We start from the raw sequence: 19,267 nt of genomic DNA on the forward strand, positions 1-19,267 counted from the left end.
CTGACTCCCCAGCTTCCCTTATCCCCCAAAGCATAAATGTGATTTGCAGTCTCAAAAGAGCAACGTTCTTACTAAGGCTGCTTTAATGGTTACAGCGAGGGTAGAGTTCTAATATTTATGGTTCGTTCTCACTACAAGGGCGATTTTGCATGTGCTGTTGTTTGTGAATGCTGTTATTCATTATGTTACCCATCCCATGCCCCTGTGGTGGGCTGTAAAGGCAACTAATTCTGGCTTTGTTGCCACAGAGATGCATCTGTGCCTTAACATGTCCTGCCTCATCAGAGATGAGCAAGCACACAAGACAAAATACTGCCAGTCAGAGCAGTAACCACGCTAAGGAACACAGGAAGCTGCCTTACACCGCATCAGGCTACTTGTCCATTATGGTCTGCTCTGACCGGCAGTGGCTCTCCAGGGTCTCAGGCAGAAAATGTGCACATTGTTGGGCACCCGATCCTTTTAAATTGGAAATACCAGGAACTGGACCTGAGGCCTTCTGCATCCAAAGCTCTACCAAAGAGCTCTGGACCCTCCATACCCTTGTGGTGCCCTCTCCTCCATCCTGCACACAGCACTGCAGTGACAGATGCAACCCACAAGCGTTAGGGGAAAGAAGAGAACTTTGGTGACACTGGGAACTCACTTGTGCCCCTGGCAAGGGTTACTTATGGGCTGGTCGCAGTGGGGCCCAACCCAGCCTGGATCACAGTGGCAGATGGGACCATGAGCAGTGTTGGGTTGGCAAATGCCATGCAGACAGTAGAGCTTGCGGCAAGGCTCGCAACCGGGTACCACTCCTGGCTTCATCTGGGTCTTGGTAAAATCCTGCAGTTCATTGTTGATGTACAGGTTGCGGATGCAGCCATGGAAGCTGGAGCCATTCAGGATCTGCCAGAGGCGGAAGGCAGCAGAGTTCACATCCACAGGCATCCCTGGGGGTAGGGGGAGAGCCAGAGCAGCAGGTCAAGGACAGGAAGAGGAGGAAGGGTGAGGGCTCCTGGGGAAGGAGGGTTAGTAGGGGAGGGAAAGTCCTCAGCCTAGAATATTGTGGGGAAATGCAAGAGCCACAGCCAGCCGCTGGGGAGAGGGGGGACATCTAGTTCGCATGCTTCAGCTTCCCTCCACTTGCTGCTAGGCCTGTTTCTCTTCCTCCATTTTGCCCCTGGCTCTCAGTGCACTGGTGTATGAGCTAAATCTCCCCCTGCCCTCCCATCCTGGGGAGGAGAGCAGAAAGGGTGCTCTTCCATTATTACTACCTGATGAAGATGGTAGAGGAAATGCGCCAAGCAAAAAGTTAAGGAGCTATCTGTTTACGTGGTGCACATATGGGAGTGTCAGACAGAGCAGCCTCTCTCTCCCACTTTGGTAGGAACATCCCTTCCCCTCCCCAATGAGCGGTGCTCAGGTCGTAGTCCTACCGCCCACATAGAGCGGAGCCTCAGAGTTCAGCGTGTGGGCCTTGCCAAAGCCATCCATGGTCATGGGGTCGCCTCCATCAATGGAGAGATTTACCATCCGCTCAAATGTCACCAGTTCCACTGTATGGAACTGCCCGTCGTTGATGGTCTCTGCACTAGAGAGAGAAGAGAGGTGCAGGATGGGAAAGACTCCTGGCACTCACCCCTTGGCCTGACACCCACAGCCATCCTTGCCCACCCAACATTCATGTTCAGCACACACGTCCAGTCTTTCCTTGTGTTCTCTGTCAGGATCCCCCCTCTGACCTCTACATTAACCCTTATTATAAGTCACTGGGCCACAATCCGAGCCCCAACCACTCCCTCTCACCCTCATGATCAACGTGCAGGTTACTGGGCCAAACCTGAGGTTTGCACAAGAACTAAAGATTGCACTGGGGTTGAGGGAGAAACCAAGGGCAGGGGGCTACCTGTAAATAGCAGAGCTGGGGTAGGTACCCGGATCATAGCTGACACGCACATGGCCTTGGTATAGCTCCACAGCCATGTGGTCAGTGTCCCCATTATACAAGAGGATCCCATTATCTTCAGCCGTGGAGACCTGCAGAGAATGAGGGAGTGAACAGACAAGGGGCAGGGAAATTGGTTCTACAGCTCAGCCAGTTCCACACATGGCACAGATGAGGAGAGCAGGTGAACACCTGCTCTTGCGGTGGTGGTCGAGGCGGTGGCAGTGTGGTCGCCAGCTCTTACCTGCAGGGTGATGTTAGCACTAGGCCAGTTTTGCAGGTCAGTGAACTGGAGGTACGTGTCCCTATCCACAAAATTGACACTCAGCAGCTTCTCACACTTGGGGCCCCCAAAGCCAGGAAGGCACTGGCATAAGGCGCGACTGCCGAGCTCCACACAGTTGGCACCATTCTGGCACTCCGCCCTCTCACAGGGGCTGGGTTGGAGGGAGCCGCGGGGTGGGATCTCACAGAGCTGGCCACTAGGAAGACGTTGGCACACAACAAGGCACAAGTGAAGGCGAGAGAACTCAATGGTCACACAAACCCCTGATAAGTCCACAGCAGGACCCCGAGGCAGCTCATGCGCTTCTAAGGCAGTGTCCCCCCCCACCTGCCATTCCCATGTGCTCATCTGACTGTCCTCTTCCCCAGAGCCTGAGTAAAACACCAAGGGAATCACACCAGCATGCATGTGCTCCTACATTTTTCCTCTTCCTTGTGCATGAGCACACCATGAAGCACCCCAATTCATTCCACGGGGACACTCAGGTGAATGGAGGATGGGCAAGTACTTCACTGATGTACAAATCGTCATGCAATCTGAGTTCCAGGGGCCCAGATTGACACAGTTCACTCAGCTTGCTCTCTCTGCCTCTTCCTCAATAGAGAAAAATATGGCCCAACCAGAACCTCTGTAGCCCAGGACAGAGCTACGTCACGTATCTCTGTATGCTGCTTTTCTGTATACTGGGACTGCTCCTGCCACGAAGGTCAGAACAACTGGGAGAAAACTCAGGACACCTCCCCAGCAGCCACTGTGATGGGCCCCTTGATGGGCAGAGGAATTCGCACCAAGCATATCATTCCCTGGGTGGTACCAGGGCATAGTAAATGTGAGATGCTCTCTTCTCATCTCACAAGCACAGCCAAACCTCCCTAAAAACAACTAGGCTCCTATGCCTAGTCATGATTTCGCATTTCCTCCCACTCCCCCTTGAAGGGAAGGGAATCCTCCAGTACAGGGCAGGCCCAGATGTTGAGTTTTGCAGGATGTTTGATGTGTGTGTGTAACTGTCGTATGTTCCTGGCCTTGTCCCCATCTAACACCCTTACCTGTAGCCTCCAGTGCAAAGACAGGAGTACCCATTGGGCTCATCAAAGCATTTGGCGTCATTCTGGCACCGGTGATCCAGGCAGTCATCATAGTCCACACTGCAGTTATCCCCCACATAGCCAGGCAGGCATTCACACCTGCAGGCAGGGGCAGGGACAAGACACTCACTGAGCTGGGCTGCCTATTACTCCAAAGGGCAGCAAGGCACATAGGTAACCGAGGCTATGGATACATGTCTTCCCAATCCCCTTTAGAGGTCTCTACCAGGTCTCCTTCCAGTTCCCTGCCTATCTTCAGTCTAAATCATTTCTCTCCCAGACCTCCACCCCTTGCAGTTGTTAGGTCACTCACCTGGGTCCATCATGGGAGGCCCTGCATATGGCCTCATGCTGGCAGGGGCTGAGCTCCGGAGAACAGACATCCAGCAGCTGCTCACAGTAAGTCCCTGCAGGAAGGAGAGAAAGATACAGAGAAGGCAGAGTTATGCCTAATGCCCCCGGTGCTTGGCTCTGTGTCTGGATGCGCCCAGCTCCCCCAGGAGAATGACAGGGACGAAGGGAAGGAGGAAGGAAAGCCCTCGCTCTCCGGCACTTGCAGCTGTGTGACAGAATCAACCGATATAAGCTCACATTCCCTACTATTCAGCTGTTTTGACCTGCTGGGTATAAATGCCTAAAATACCCCCAAACGTCTTCTGATACTGCCCTGTAAAAAAAGTCAAGCCACACCCTTAGGCTATATGTACTCTGCTCAATATTCTGCACCAGGGTAGTCATGAGATTCATAGAAAGGTGAATTCTGCAACATACAAATAAGCAGATTAATTTGCTCATTTTGCACAGATGATTCTATTTCTAGTGGTCAAGAGAAAAGGCAAGGAGCTACACAGCTCATAGAGGCCTCCAGGCTTCCAATCTTGGGAAGTTTGTAATCAGTTTCTTGTATGCTTAACTATAAATTGGGCTGTGGGACTGCAAAGGCACTGAATCCTGGAAATTTCTGCAATGGTCTGGTGGCCATGCTGGAACCCTCAGAAGCAACCGAGTCCATCCCTGTGCAATCATGCCTGCCATACCTGTGTAGAAGGGAAGGCACAAGCATGTGTAATTGGTGGAGCCATTAATGCATGTGGCACCGTTCTTGCAGCTGCTGCTGTTGTTGTTGTTGCAGTTGTTGGTCTTCAGGCTGCAGGTTGGACCTTCAAATCCATCTAGACAGGAACACCTGCCAGGGGGGAAATAAGGGCTATTTAACAGACCAAGAAATTGGAAGCTGCTGGCTTTGGGACTTCCCAGGAATCTTGCTCTTGTGCCCTTCTCAGGAAGAGCCAAAGAAGGACAGTGAGAGACGATCAGGACCTTTTCCAAAGAAGGTTCCGTAACCCCATGACTCTCAACACTGCACAGTTTTGTACTTGGGACACTTTTGCCTCTGATTGGTAGGAGGTAGGCAGAATTACTCTGGAGGCCACTGCCTTGAGAAGGAGCTAAGGAGAGTCTTGTTTTGACAGGAGTTCTGAGATAGACAGGCCTCAGGAGGGGAGCTTCAAGTTCACTGCTGAACTTGAAGGCCACCTCCCAAGGGGAGAGAAAAGAAAAAGAGGGACCCTTGGGATGGGAGAGAAACACAGACTTGAGAAGCCACAGGGCATGAGAATCAAGACTTAATGAGAAAGGCTAAAATGTTCTCATTTGTGCAGGCATTTCAAGTATTGTTGTTTACCTTTTATCTGCTACTTATCAATTATGGTTTTGCATATTGCATTTTCATCTGGTTGTTGCATTTTTAATCATTGTAAATTGCCCTAGAATCTATTTTGATGAAGGGCAGCAAATAGGCTGCATTCAGTGCTGTCATTCCACTAGTGCAAAGCTTCTACTGCTTGCAGAATCCCCATTTTTATGCTTGCACAAGTGTTAAATTAAATACTTTGATTCTGCTTGGGTAAATTTTTGTACAAGCTGCAGCACCAACAGTTGTGCAAGCTGCCGCACAACGTATTTCACAAGCTGTTGCACCATGTATTGCACAAGCCGTTGTACAACACATTTCACAAACTGCTCTGCAAACCATTGCACAAGGAATTCCACAAGGCATTGCACAACTCATTACGGCTTCATTGGACTAGGTGTTGCTTGTGCAAGCTTTGATAGCACTTGTGCAACCACTCGTGGAAGGATGCCGGCTCTTGCCATTTTCCCACCAGCATAATGCTGGATTTATTTAAAATAGACGTTTACCATCCTTCATCAAAATAAATTCCAGGGAAGTTGACAACTATTGAAAATAAATAAATAAACAAACAAACAAACAAACAACAGTTTTCAAAGCTGTAATAACAGCCATGTTTGTATGCTCAAGCTAGATGTGCCTGATTATTTACTGCATGTGTACGAACAGGATGTTCATACACATTCACCACATCGTATGTGCATACACACCTGTAAACACACCTGTAAACACACCTGTAAACAGATGCATTGCATTCACATTAAGTACAGGGAGCACTGAAGGCACAGGTGAGCATGCGTTGCATATACCGGCATTTGCATTTATATTGCCTGCACCCTATCTAATTGGAAGAGGAAGCAGAGGCGGAAGTACTGGTGACCTTCCCTCACTAACAAATTGAACTGCTCTATGGGCTAAGAGCCCTGATACCCTTTCCTAGACGACTCACCTCCCTGCTTGCTCCCCTTCCCCAAAGGCAGAATCTAGTACAGCACGTGGAAGGAAGCTGCTTTGTCAACCCCCAAAGGACATTCTGTGCTGGCTTTGAAGATGCTGGGTTGTTATGGTGACGGAATGAGAGGCCATTTAGCATCCTGGCAATTTGGGTACACAGACAGGGCTGGAGCCCCATTCTCTCTACTGCCTGCGGTTTATTTTCAGCCACTAATTATGGTCTGTTTCCCAGAAAGCCGCCCACACTGTACTCTGAAGAGTAGAGCGGGGAGGAGTCCTGTGCATAGAGGTCCAACTACAAACCACAGCCCTGAGAGGCAGGAATAGTGGATAATTCAGTGGGGCACATGTGTTTTAATGGTTTCCTCTCCCAGACCCCAACCCAAGATTATAGAAAGAAGCAGCCTGCAGCCTTAAGGGTCAGAGCCTGTGGTGGAGATGGATCTTGTGCACTCAGTGGTGGAGGAGGGAAAGGGTGCATGTTTGGACAACATAAATTATTTGCTTCCCAGCCCTTTTCAGCTTAAAAAGGAAGGCCAGAAAGCTTTCCTGGGCCAGGTATGTCTGAGGTATTACAGATATAGGAAGCTGGCAGGCTTCGGGTGAGTCAGCGCAATTGCAGGCACTGCATCTCAGCTATCCTAGATTTGGAGATGCTGTCCATCATCTAGAAAGGCCCCTGTCTGAAACCTTGAACTGCCACTCACATGAAATCAGCTCCATCCCCTTCATGAGACAGGCAGGTCCCACCATTCTCACAGGGTCTGCTGGAGCAACCATCGAGAGATAGTTCACAGTTTCTGCCCTAGTATAAGCGAAGGAGAGGAAGCAGTCACAATTTGAAGAACAAAGGATAAAGCTTTGGCTGGGTTGTTCATCAGCCATAAAACACAAAGAAAAGATAGGAGATGTTATCTGTGTTTGAATTAGCCTATCTGTCTTTGGTTGTTTGCTTTTGCTACCAGGATTTCCTTTTAAGCTCAATGTTAGTCAAGAAGAACAATTTACACTTGCATGGTTTTAAAAGAAGTAAGAAATCCATATGAAAAGGCCAGTCCCCCTTTTCCTTCTTCTTTGGGAAATAGTGGCAGCACTAGGCCTGAACAGTTGGGCCTGAAAGTTCTGTTCATGCATGTTGGCAAAAGCCAGGCTGGGTGCTGGATGTAAGGGTTTTGTAAGGTGTAAGCTGGAGGCTGGATGTAAGGAAAGGTGCTTCCCACTATGTCTGGGTCCTGCTGGTCACAGCCTACTTCTTTGGTCCATGCAGTCTATCACAGCATATGGCCTTCAAATCAGGGAGAGAGACTTCCCCTTCTCTTTCTCAATTAATCCCCACTCTCCTGATAAGCTCTTCCTATACCTCCTCATCCCACTTCTCACCTTGTAGCCGCTGGAGCAGATACAGTGGTAGGAATCCAGAGGATCGTGGTGACAAGTCCCCTTGTTTTGACAGGGACTGGAGAGGCAGGGGTTACACTTGGCCTGGATGCTCAATGGGGGAGGCCCTGCAGAGATGTGAGAAAGAGGAACCATACGAATAGGAATGAGGAATTATAGCCAAAGAATCAAGGAAGGGTTTCCACCCATCCTCATATAAAGACTATGTCCCTATTGGTCAGAATCCCTTCCAAGGCATTTGCCAGAAACTTCCCTTTGGAGGTCCTGGTTACTGGTGGAAGAGACCTCACACAGATGTATGCTGGCGTTAAATATATATTAACAGGTGGATGGGTGTTGAAGGGAATGCCCACCCTGCTGCTCCCAGCCATAAAGCCTGACAGGGTTCACTTGCTTCTCCCCTTTAAACGATAGGCACTGTTGATCAGTGCTGGAGCATATGCTTTACACGCAGAACATCCCAGGTTCAACTCCTGGCATCTCCAGTTTTTTTTAAAAAGGGCTCAGACAGCAGGTGATGGGAAAGGCCTCTGCAAAAGACCCTGGAGAGCTGCTACCAGGCAGAGGTGAAAACACTGGCTAGATCAGGTGGAGAACCTCTTTCAGCCCAAGGGCCAAATGCAACTTTGGAGAAGCTCTCAGGGGCTGCATTCCAGCAAGGGGGGGGGGGCAAAAGGGCTGGGGCCAAAAACACAAAAAATACCAGCATTTTGTAACTTAAAGCTCTTTCTGGCAGTAACTAAGCTTTAGAGAGAGGCACTTCGGCCTTTTAGAATAGGGAGAAACTGCACAAACTTTGGGAAACCACCAAATGACCGGTGGTTTGGGGGAAGGGGTGGGGCCATCTGGGGACCTTGGAGGGCCCGACTGGGACTCCAGGAGGTCCAGATCTGGCCCCCAGTCCTGAAGGTCCCCACCCCTGGGCTAGATGGACAAACAGTCTGACCTGGTACAAGGCTGTTTCCTGTGTTCCTATGTACTGTGGGTGCATGGCCTGGTCATTCCAGCCCTTCCTGTACTGAACAGAGGGGTGGGATAAAAGGCATGAACAGGTGGAGGATTCTGAGATGGAGCCTCTTATCAAGCCCGTTAGGGTGGATGCAGCTGTTGCGTCTCAACTGGATGTGAAGGATACAGAAGGAAGAGGCAACCTAACCTCCAGCCCAGTACCTCCAAAGAACCCTCTGGGATCTCGTCCCCTTCATATTCCGGCCAGAATAGGGTGTTAGTGGCACACCTGTGGGCCAATCTGGTGGGATACAGGGGTTGCACTAGCTATGCTGCCATAGTTGCATACAGTAGCATCAGACCCCTCATTCCATTCTCTTTTCTCACATACATCAACAACCCCTCACGCTCCATCTCTTTCCATACACCCTGTATCCCAACTTCAACAGCCCCAGCACTGTAATACGTGTGCCCACCAACCTTTTCTCCTGACCTGGGCTTGGAGCTAAGGTGTCCCAATCTCAGTCCTCATTTGTCTGGCAAGGGGTAAGAGGAGAAAAACGCCAATGAGCAGAATGGCAGACTGGGCCAGACGCAGCCAAGGGACTCTTTGTTTGGGCGATGCTGCTCTGCAAAATGGATGTGTCTTCACCTACTCTCGGAAAGTGTTCAAGAGACCCCCCTTACTTTCCCTGGCACTCCAATCGCTTACCTTGGCACTCAAACTTCTTGGCTGGAGTGGTGAGCAACAGTTTGCCCTCCATATCAGCAGGGCCAGCACAGCGGGCAATGCCAGGCTCTTTGTAGCCAGTTTTAACCCAGCCTGAAAGCCAGCGCATGTGGCAATCACAGTGAAGAGGATTGGCACCAATGGCTCTGCGGAGCAGGGAAAAACCAGAATTTCTACATCATTATAAGAAGTACAGGAGTTTCTTCTTCATTTGCATCTGGTCACTCTGGCCACCTCTAGGGCAGGGGTGGGCAGGAGGTAGACTGGAATCTACTGGTAGAGCTCTGGGTGATTTGCAGTAGATTGGCAAGAGTTTCAGACTCCCATTTGTCTAACAGCAAGAAAGACCCCCCACACACACACACCCCAGTAAATTAGGTTGCTGAAAAAGAACACTTGGGGGGAAACCAGGAGTGGATCTGTGTGCCAACAGACCTGTGAGCTTGCTTCTGGTACTGATCACAAATTCATGGGCTGGGCACTTGCTCAGGGGCACCCTCTTCCTGAATTCTTAACGTATGTCTGCCTGCCTGAGCCACTATTTTGCACCAGGCTCCAGTTAGTGGATCTTTGGGTTCTAATAAAAAACAAAGTAAATCCTGCATGCCTGAGGTCTGCCCACTCCTGCTCTAGAACTGATAAATTATCTTCAGATTTCCAGACCCAGCCTTTAAATCTATTCACATAAAGCAGGATTGTTGCAATCTGGAACAGTTAGTCCGTGTCTCTCCTTCCCACCACCACCCTCTCTCACCTCTTCATGTTTGTTGGTTTTTAAAGGGCTGATTCACACATGTAGGCTTATCACTTGATCTCTCAATACTTGATGCTGAACATGCAAATTGCTCAAACTGAAATGCTGTGTACCACTCCGTACTTTGACCCAGTTCGGATAACATGACACGCCACTGTGGGTTAATTAGCCCTCAGGGCACCACAGCATATGCATAGGCAAGGCCCAGCTGGGGGTTGCCAGGGCCTGTCATGCCGTCTGAACCTGGGCTGTGGGGGTTATTGGAGGGTTAAACAACCCCCACATAACCCATGGACTGTTTTAGAGTTGTTTAATCCTCAAATAGCCCCCTCCACCCGGGTTTGGATGACATAACAAGGCACACCAGGGCTTGCATATTCATAGTGGCAGCCAACATGAGCCACAGCTCCTCGCAGGTAAATCAACCCACGATGGACTGTTGCATCATGCGAACCGGCCCACTGCGTGATGAATATGCATACAGGTAACCCCTAAGGTAACCCAGAGATGCTGCTCATTAGCATATCAAAAATCATTTTAAAAGTATGCAGATTAAAAATAACCTCACACACTGTCCCCAGTGTTCCCAGATGGAACTTCCCCTGCCCATATTCTCCTAACTGTGTCTGTTGTAGTGCTTTACAGTTCTGAGCTTTTGGGTGTTGGCCTAGGCTGGTTTCTCCTGCATTCAGAGGCCAAGAGGCCCAGTGCAGCTACCACATCAACAGAGGAATTTATTTTACAGCCAACTGGGCTTCAAGAGCCAGCTGAACCTATGGGAGTCCAACTCCCTTGTCTTACTTCTAGGTACACGTTGGAGCATTACAAGCTGAGTTGCTGCCTCCTGATAAAAGATGCTGTCAGCAACTTTAGCAACATTTCACCACAACAGAACTGGATCAGTTCCTGCTCCTATTCAGCATGCAGAACACAGCCACCCACACAACTTCTGGTATCACCTCAGCCAAGGCAGCCATTAACCCAAAATGAAAACAGACTCCTGTCTAGCATCATTCTCTGACCAGCAGAATCCTCAACAGGAAACAAACAATGCTCTCTAGCCTGTACCCTCCAGGTAGAGTCCCACAGAGTGCCAGAAGCCCCAAGCCGGGAGTCAGGAGGAATGAGTGTTCATACTGATGCATGTACTCACAGGTGAGACAGGGAGGTGACATCAGCAAAGATCCCCTCTGGGAGTGTAGCGATATCATTGCCATGGAGGGACCTGCATGCAAACACAGGCAACAATTCTTAATGCCCTGAACTGTGCTCAGACTATGAATTGGGGTGTGGTGGTGGACCGTTCTACTTTATAGAGGACAGTATTCTATTTCAAGGGCTGTCAGAGGACAGTCCTCTATTTGAAGCTGCCGTTTATTTGAAGGGCTGTCCAGTCCAGGTCCACTTTCAAGATAAAGAACCTTAAGAACAGGGAGCAGGGACTGTGAAGAATGCGAAAGGACAGCAGACTGAGCAGGCACACAAATCCCCTGGTCACAGTCTTCCCCACTATGCTGGGATGGAAATGACAGTTATTATTCCTAAATTTGCATCTATCCATATCAATTAGCTTTTGCATATTTGAGTCATCTTTTTTGGTGGTTCATTTCCTCTTTTCTGGAGATGGATCAGTGGCCAGCCTAAGGGGGTGGCCAGGACAGAGGGGCCCACCCCCTTGCATGTTGTGGCACCCCCTTTAGCTGCTGCCTCTAGAAGGCTATGTGTGGGGGAGCACAGTCTCACTAAAACAGGGGGAGTCAGAAGTTGGGGCTTGTGGAGTTCATTAAGGCCCCTCTGCCCTCTCCCTCACAATTCAGGCACTGCTGGACTTACGATCAAGTTCCTCTCCTGTGCATGAGTATGTAAGCTTGGCTCTACTGGCCAAAGTCATAAGAAAAGCCCAGTGAATGTATGTAAGCCTCATAACATGCTCGCGCTAACTGAATGGGGGTCCCTCAGCTCACTGAGCATTAATCCATTCGCTTTTCACTACCCTTTGCCTGACCGCTAGCTTCTTAAAGAAACAGCATCGCAACAATCTGACTAAAATCAGACTCCCGTTTGGGAGGCATGGAGGAAGGAGGAGAAGGAACTTGTGGTGGCAGACCTGAATTGGGACGTATCTGGGGGTACAGGAATACAAGGTACCTACAGCAGCCGCAGCGAACGGAGACCCTCAAAGGCCAGTGGGGGGATACACTGCAGTGCATTGTAGCTGAGGATCCTGGGTGATGGTGGAGAGAGGAAGGAACAGTTTGGATCATCACACATTCTTTTAAAACATCTCTAATGGGCAACACAAAACACAGAAAGGGGACATGGTCTGTTCTTGGGGTTTGACTGGACTCCAGGCTGTGTCACTGCTGGTATCACAGTAATATTCATCCCAGTTTGGGTATGAAGCATTATTTGGCATGGGCCTAAATTCACAAGATCGATGGTGACAATGAGAATACTAGGACTGTTAGCCAGTGAAAGATTTTTACTAAAAAAAGAAAATCTACCTTGCTTCTGATAAATTAATCAGTTGCTTAATGATCAAAATAACTTCATTAACAGTTCAGTGTTTTAAAAAATAATCACCATTTATTTCAGTCAAATAGAACTGGCATGCCATTTATTGTTGAGATCATAATCTTAAATATATTGCCTGACTCAAGAAACAAATTAAGAGCTTTGCCACCATCATGAGCACCCTTTCAAATGGGATGGCTCTCACTGAAATCCAGTTAAAAACCTGTTATTTAAAGCCGGCAATAATAAGTTAATCATAGTGAGTGACCAAAATGTTCAGTCCTAAGTTTGTCTTTTCAATTAAGAAATGTTACTAGCCCTTCTGGTTGATCATTAAGGCTTGGAACCCTGGCAGAAACTGAACCCTACAGAGAAAACAATCCCCCACTTTTATGATTATGTAGCAATTTCAGGATTTTTAAGCCAGTATCAGGATGGGAACTGAAAGGTACATGTACAAAAGGTACAAAATCTCATGGATTTTGGCAAACAATAATGCTAGTTGTTGCAGCATAAGGCCTTGCAGTGTACTGCAGTCAGCACGTATTCATGTTTAGATATTTCAAACAGCATCTTCCACCCAGGCTAGTAATGTCCTCTTTGGCCAGTAATCCCCATCGATAAATGGCATTTTAGCTGAAAACAGAACCCTGCTTTGCATAGTAAAAGTCACTATAACTTCTGCCATTTTAAAAAGCTTCTGTCCCCCCAAAGTCCCCTCTACAGGAACCCAATGAGGCCACTTCCTGCAAGCTGCAGTAGCACGTCTCCCTGTTCTCTGCCATTCAGATGCTGTACTAGGGCACTCACAAGGTCGTGAGCTGGCTCATATTGGTAAAGGAAGAGTTGCTGAGAGAGCTGATCTTGTTGTTGCTCAGATCCCTGTAAGACAGAAGCAGCATGCATCACCTTTAACTCACTCTTCCTTCAGCACCATTCTGCCTTCCTCTTGTTTCCCAGTTGATCAACACCCACTGAGGTACAAGTTGCATCACTCCCCATCAAGCCCCTGGTCCCTGGTCAAACTTCCACAGACATGCAGCAGAGTTGTCAGGGGTGATGGTGCAGGCCCATGGCAAGGAGCTTCCAGAACACTGGCCAGCGGCCAATTGCCTCCAGGAAATCCTAGAATATTGCTCAAAGCAGCAGGTGTGACGCTCCACGTTTCTCCCTCTCTGGCATCTCTGAGAACAGCTATGGTAGGCTCTCAAGAGAGCATATGGGGTCACTTCTCTTTCCTTCTCAGATACTTACACCAGTTGCAGGTAACGGAAAGTGGAGAGCTGTCCAGGGACCAGAGTGAACTGGTTGCCATCCAAGTAGCTGCAATCAAGGATACATAAGATATCACAGCAGCGATACAGGAGTCACAATAAAACTCTGAGGAGAAATGGTGAACCTCCCACAACAGTGTCCAAAAAAGGAGCTATAGCCAGAAATAAGCACACTGTCCATGCTGTTCTGGCAGTGAGATTAGCAAGTGGAGAACTGTCTAAATCATCTTGTACTAGTAAACGTGTTTGTAATTGTACTAGTAAATGCATTTCACACCTGGATTTCTAATAGAGTGAAGGAATTGGCATACACTGCATGAAGCTTTGTGTGCAAGACCTTAAACCTGAAACGATGCCCCCTTCTAGTATCCCAGCCATGATTCATTTACACTGTGGAGCAATAAAATGGTAATTGGTTTGGTTTGTCCCAAACAAAGCATACCTCCAGAGTTCAGTGAGCATCTGGTTTTTGGACCTATATCCATTCACACAACGGTAGGATCTACATCAGGGTGAGGCTTACCAGGATGTGGCTGATTTGAAAAGGATTGGGGAGGGGCTGAAGCTGTGTGCACCACACTTGGCTCCTCCCAGCTCCTTGACTTGCCAGTTCCCACGATGCCCCTCCCTGGTGCAGGATCAGCAGCAGGGCCCAGCCACCATACTCACAGCTCTGTAACATTCTTGGGTATCCCTTTGGGGAGGGACTTCAGGTGCTTGTTGCTGCAGCGGACAACAGTATCTAGGCAAGTGCACTCCTGGGGGCACTGAGGGCGTGGGAGGCAGCTTGTCTCCTCCTGACCTGCCAAAGGACAAGCCACAAGGGTTCACAGTGGAAAAAGAAAGATACGCAAATCCTGTTGTAGATATTATCCTAGCTCTCTCCAGGAAAAGCTACCCCTATATTAACATATAAAGTGTCCCACATCTTTGAAGGCATCCGCAGCAATTAGAGCTGAGAATATTAATCATCTGGTGTGATTAATTCATTGCAAATTAAAATGTAGTGCTTAATTGGAAAGGGTATGAAAGGTCCCTTTGAAATCAATGTCCTCCCTATTGGTTTACACAAGGGTCTCAGTCCAGAGAAGCACCCTGAAAAAGCTGAGCAGCGATTACTTTCTTTTACCCATCCTCCACACACATCCACATCAGAAGCCATTATCTGGATCAGGGCCAATGGCTTAAGATGGGTTGCCAAACTGCATGTTTGTTTGTTTATTACATGATTTATCTATTTAATAAAGTGACACTAAATTAAATATCTCCAAAATATTTCCTGTGTCAAGGTACTGTATTTATTTAGACTGAGTGGTTAAATAGCTGATTAAATTGCCTTGCTTTTAACCAATTAATCGACTTCTTAAAAAATAACACCCTTGAAATCAGCTGACAGCTCTAACAGCAGCCCATTATGTAATTAGGGGCCAGCCACATCCCTGGCAAGGTTACTGCTGTAAGGCAGCTCATCTCTAGCTTGACACTGCTAAATGCTACCAGCACAGCAAGGCATGCCCATGTAATTGCTGCTGAGGTAGCTGAGATCCATGCTGACACAGTAGAGACGGTCATTCCAATTCAGGGAACAGCAAGGGCAGCAGAAGACTGCACCACCCAGCTGCACCCACTGCCGCTCTCACCACTTTTCAGAATGCAGGGCCCACAGGAATCTGAAGTGGATAATGCCTGTGACTCTACGCTTATTATTTCATTGGTGGGCACAGTCTTCCTTGCCCTTCACAGCTTCCTGTTGTGCTCCCCCCACCCTTGGCTTCAGCTGATCTGCGTCAGGAAATCCATTTCCATCACTGAATTGCTCTTGCAAGATCTGAGGGCCCAGGCAGTACCGTTATATCCCCACCCACAGCCTGGGCTAATGGATACTTGGCATGCTGAAAGGTAATAAGTGACATTCCCATGCTCTGCTGAACTCCAATGCTCCATAAGACGCACTTGTGTGGATGCAGCCTTCTGTTAGTTTAAATTTACGCTGCAATAATGTTGGAAAGACCCTGATGCTGGGAAAGATTGAAGGCAAAAGGAGAAGGGGACGGCAGAGGATGAGATGGCTAGATAGCATCACCGATGCAATGAATATGGACCTGAGCACACTCCGGGAGAGAGCGCAGGACAGGAAGTCCATGGGGTCACAAAGTGTCGGACACGACTGAACGACTGAACAACAATGCTGGATAAAGAAAGGAGGTAGAGAAGTGGGCTGGAAGCTTTAAGGCTAAACAGGGATTTGAACCTTGTTTAAACACTCACCCCTACCAAACTGTACTACACTGGGCCGCTAGCAGAAATTCAAATAGGGCCTGTGTGGGTCTGTGAAAGATACATCAGCTATGCAACCAAAACCTCAATTTGCGTAATTGCTCCCTCCCCATCTCCTTGCTGTTACCCAAACTCCGAGCGCCTGTGAGTTACCTTCCTCACACCTGAAGTCGGGGAAGGCAACATCCTGCAGTGGGATTTGGCGCAGAAAGTCTGGATTATGGCAGCGTGGGTTCCCAGTCACAATCTTCCTCTTGCGAAGCCAGTCGCCCAGCCAGGCCAGACGGCAATTGCAGTTGAAGGGATTAGCCAGCAGGTTCCTGGGTGGGAGGGTTACAGAAGGGGGATAAGTAACCCCAGATGACATGGGACAATCCTACAGGGTGTCTATTTAAAGGGCTAGCAGGCAGGTAAGGCTCAACTTCCTGCCCCTCTCCAAGACCCAAGCCCTTTTGTAACAACTGACAGACCCACAACTCAGTCTACATTTGTGAACACACAAAGCTGACTTACACTGGTCCACCCACCCCACTGTTGTTCACAGTAGTCAACCTTTCCCAATCTTGGGTCCCCAGGTGTTGTTGGACTACAGATCCCATCATCCCCAGCTGGCATGCCCAATAATCAATAATTACAGAAGTTGCAGTCGAACAACATCTGGGGATCCAAGGTTGGGAAAGGCTAGCAGCTCTCCAAGGTTTCAGGAACAGGCCACCAACAGGCCACTCAGCATGGCCACCAACGTGGAACACTTTAAGAGGGCGTTAGACAAATTTATGGTGGGCAAGGCTATCAATGGCTACTAGCCACGGTGGCTATATTTTGCCTCCAGTATCAGAGGCAGTATGTCTCCGTATGCCAGTATGGGGAACATGAGCAGAAGGATATTGTTGCATTCATGTCCTGCTTGTGTGCTTCCCACTGGAGCATCTAACTGGCCAGTGTGGGGAACAGGATGCCTGGCTAGACAGGCCTTTGGTCTGATCCAACATGGATCTTCTTACCTTCTTGCATCTTTCCCAACACTGCTACACGGGAGCATTTTTTAACTTTAGAGGCCAAAGATTGAACGGAGGCCTTCTGCAGTGAACACATGCGCTCTATGATTGAGCTACGGATCCTCGCTAAAATAGAGCTGGGGTAGCACAGTGGCTAGCACCGTGAGTCCAGGTTAAAAATCTCACCTCAGTTCTAAACTCAGCAAGGGCACAATCCTGTGCATGTTTAGACAGAAGAAAGTCCTACAACTCCCAGCATGCCCCAGCCAGATATGCTGGCTGGGGAATGCTGGGAATTGTGGGACTTTCTTCTGTCTAAACACACATAGGACTGTGGCCTTAGGCAAGCTGCTGTTCCCTCAGACTCAGTGCTCCCCTTCATCTCTACTGTGAGGATAATAATACTGGCCAGACGTACAGGGATGTTGTAAGGATTACTGAGATAAACTACGTGAAACACTTTGGCATTTCAAATGTATTATATAAATGCTAGTAATTTATTACCATTTGTATATTTTTATCAACTTTTACTATAAGCTGCCATTATGTATGTTTTGTAAAAAGGGTTTTTTAAATAAATGAAATAGTAGTAGTTTATCAGGATCATCCCATTTTAGGGTATCAAAAAAAAATACTAGGTTCCTCAACTGTGGAGTTACAGTCACGGGACCCAGCTGGGGTTGAATGGGACCATTCTCTCTGAAATGAGAGTTTCAGGCTGTCAAGGCTAGGGGTGTACGAACCCCACTCACTCGTCCGGTCTGGGGCATCCACTGGGGCGGGGGGAGGCGATCTGTCCCTCCCCCCGGAATCCTTCCTGGCTGCCTCTGCTCCGCGGCAAGTCCGCAGAGCCGCCAGCCGGGCCCATCTGCAACCAGACTTCCATCCGCTGCCACGCAAATGGCAACTGGAGTAGCGGACGCCATTTGCGTCCCTGCTCTTTGCCGTGATAGGCTACATACATATTTATGTATCCTATCACGGCCAGGGGCAGGAACGCAAATGGCGTCCGCTACGCCGGACGCCATTTGCGTCCGCAGCCCGGCAGCAGATGGCTGCGGACGGCAGCGGACGGACCCGGACCGGCCGGCGCCGGGTAGGGTCCGTCCCGACCAGACTTCGCGGGGTGGCAGCAGTCCATTCCGCCACGGACTCCGGGGGGCCAGATTCTAAAGAATCCAGCCTCACCGAAGCCCGTGGCGGATTTCTCCACCATCCCTAGTCCAGGCCCAGCTCTGAGTTTGAGGGGCCCCTTGGCAAAGCGCCCTCTGCTGGCTGTGAGCCTACTTGGTAGCAGCAGTAGACAACTGTAAGCTGACATTTAAAATCTCCCACAATACCCCTGAAGTAGTGTTGCTCTAGGGCATTGTGGGAAATTTAAATGTTGCTGGCATGCGCAGACACCCCCCCCGGGGGGGCACCATTTTAATTCCTCACAATGTCCTAGAATTATGTATGCTATGTTGGGGGCATTGTGGGAAATGTTAAATGGTGGCTCAGGAGGTACTGACACTGGACTTGAAGCCCTCTACCGATTCTGGAACTGCTCCTAGTTGGGACCAGTTCATGATGCCAGAAATCCAAAGAAGAGAGTGCTTTGACTGAAAAGGCAAAACATCAAGTCTAGGAGGGAAAGAGGCATTATCAACCTGATACCCCCAAGGGAGGAAGGACTGTGCGTATGTTGGTTCTAGTTAAAATTTCCCCTGACTCACAGAGTGGAGAGTGACTGCAACGTGTCAAAAGCGCCAGGTGAAATAGTGCTGATCTGATTGTCGTAGAGTGACAGAAGGCGCACGTTGCGCAGCCCTGTGAAGCTGTCATTGTGGATGCAGTTGATGCGATTGTTCCTCAGCATCCTGGAGGAAAGACAGAGGATGGGATGAAGGCTTTTCTACAAACCACCCCTGGACACCTGGGGAAGGGGTCTATCAGCATTCTCCACACTGGTGCTCCCCTCATATACTGATAACCCACCAATGCTGTTTTCGCATATCTACACCCCACAATTAGTGGCAACTTACAGCGTCCGCAGCCCATCAAGGCCCCGAAACATGGCACTGCGCACTGATTCCAGCTGGTTAGCCGTTAGGTGTAACTCGCTGACTGAAGCTGCCCCCTCAAAGGCCCCATCCTCAATCTCTGACACCTTGTTGTTGCTCAGGTTTCTGGGAAGGCAAGGAGTAGGAAGTCAACTGCAGAATGCAGGAGCAGGAAGAGACCTTTCCCATCTCAGTTCACAGCCTACAGGGAGCTCCTCGCTCCAACAGAGACAAATTAAGAATAGTTGGTGGTGGTTCCAACAGTTCCTATTTATTTATTTAGCTCTCCTTAATTCTTCTGTGAACCGCCCCTGTATCCAACTTGGAAGTTTCCTGTGCTTTTAGTCTTGAACTTCAAACAAGATACACCTCTAAAACCCA

General features: G+C 48.9%; 1 protein-coding gene across 1 annotated transcript in view; it reads right to left on the reverse strand.

The window, feature by feature from the left end:
• The window catches only part of SLIT1 (slit guidance ligand 1), a 159,361-nt gene that overhangs the window by 5,316 nt on the left and 134,778 nt on the right, over window positions 1-19,267 (reverse strand). Inside the window, exons 18-35 of the mRNA XM_084846595.1 lie at window positions 18,869-19,012; window positions 18,560-18,703; window positions 16,000-16,166; window positions 14,239-14,371; window positions 13,550-13,618; window positions 13,106-13,177; window positions 11,934-12,005; window positions 10,935-11,006; window positions 9,010-9,173; window positions 7,332-7,456; window positions 6,659-6,756; window positions 4,342-4,490; window positions 3,618-3,711; window positions 3,266-3,403; window positions 2,175-2,412; window positions 1,892-2,022; window positions 1,422-1,576; window positions 647-935 (exon numbers count right to left, since the gene is read on the reverse strand). Of these exons, the coding sequence (XP_084702721.1) occupies window positions 647-935; window positions 1,422-1,576; window positions 1,892-2,022; window positions 2,175-2,412; window positions 3,266-3,403; window positions 3,618-3,711; window positions 4,342-4,490; window positions 6,659-6,756; window positions 7,332-7,456; window positions 9,010-9,173; window positions 10,935-11,006; window positions 11,934-12,005; window positions 13,106-13,177; window positions 13,550-13,618; window positions 14,239-14,371; window positions 16,000-16,166; window positions 18,560-18,703; window positions 18,869-19,012 (2,454 nt within the window). The remainder of the gene's footprint in view (window positions 1-646; window positions 936-1,421; window positions 1,577-1,891; window positions 2,023-2,174; window positions 2,413-3,265; window positions 3,404-3,617; window positions 3,712-4,341; window positions 4,491-6,658; window positions 6,757-7,331; window positions 7,457-9,009; window positions 9,174-10,934; window positions 11,007-11,933; window positions 12,006-13,105; window positions 13,178-13,549; window positions 13,619-14,238; window positions 14,372-15,999; window positions 16,167-18,559; window positions 18,704-18,868; window positions 19,013-19,267) is intronic.

Source organism: Heloderma suspectum, chromosome 3 (assembly GCF_057233095.1).
Source record: "Heloderma suspectum isolate Gila_16-S chromosome 3, 16-S_ref, whole genome shotgun sequence".
Lineage (NCBI taxonomy): Eukaryota > Metazoa > Chordata > Lepidosauria > Squamata > Helodermatidae > Heloderma > Heloderma suspectum.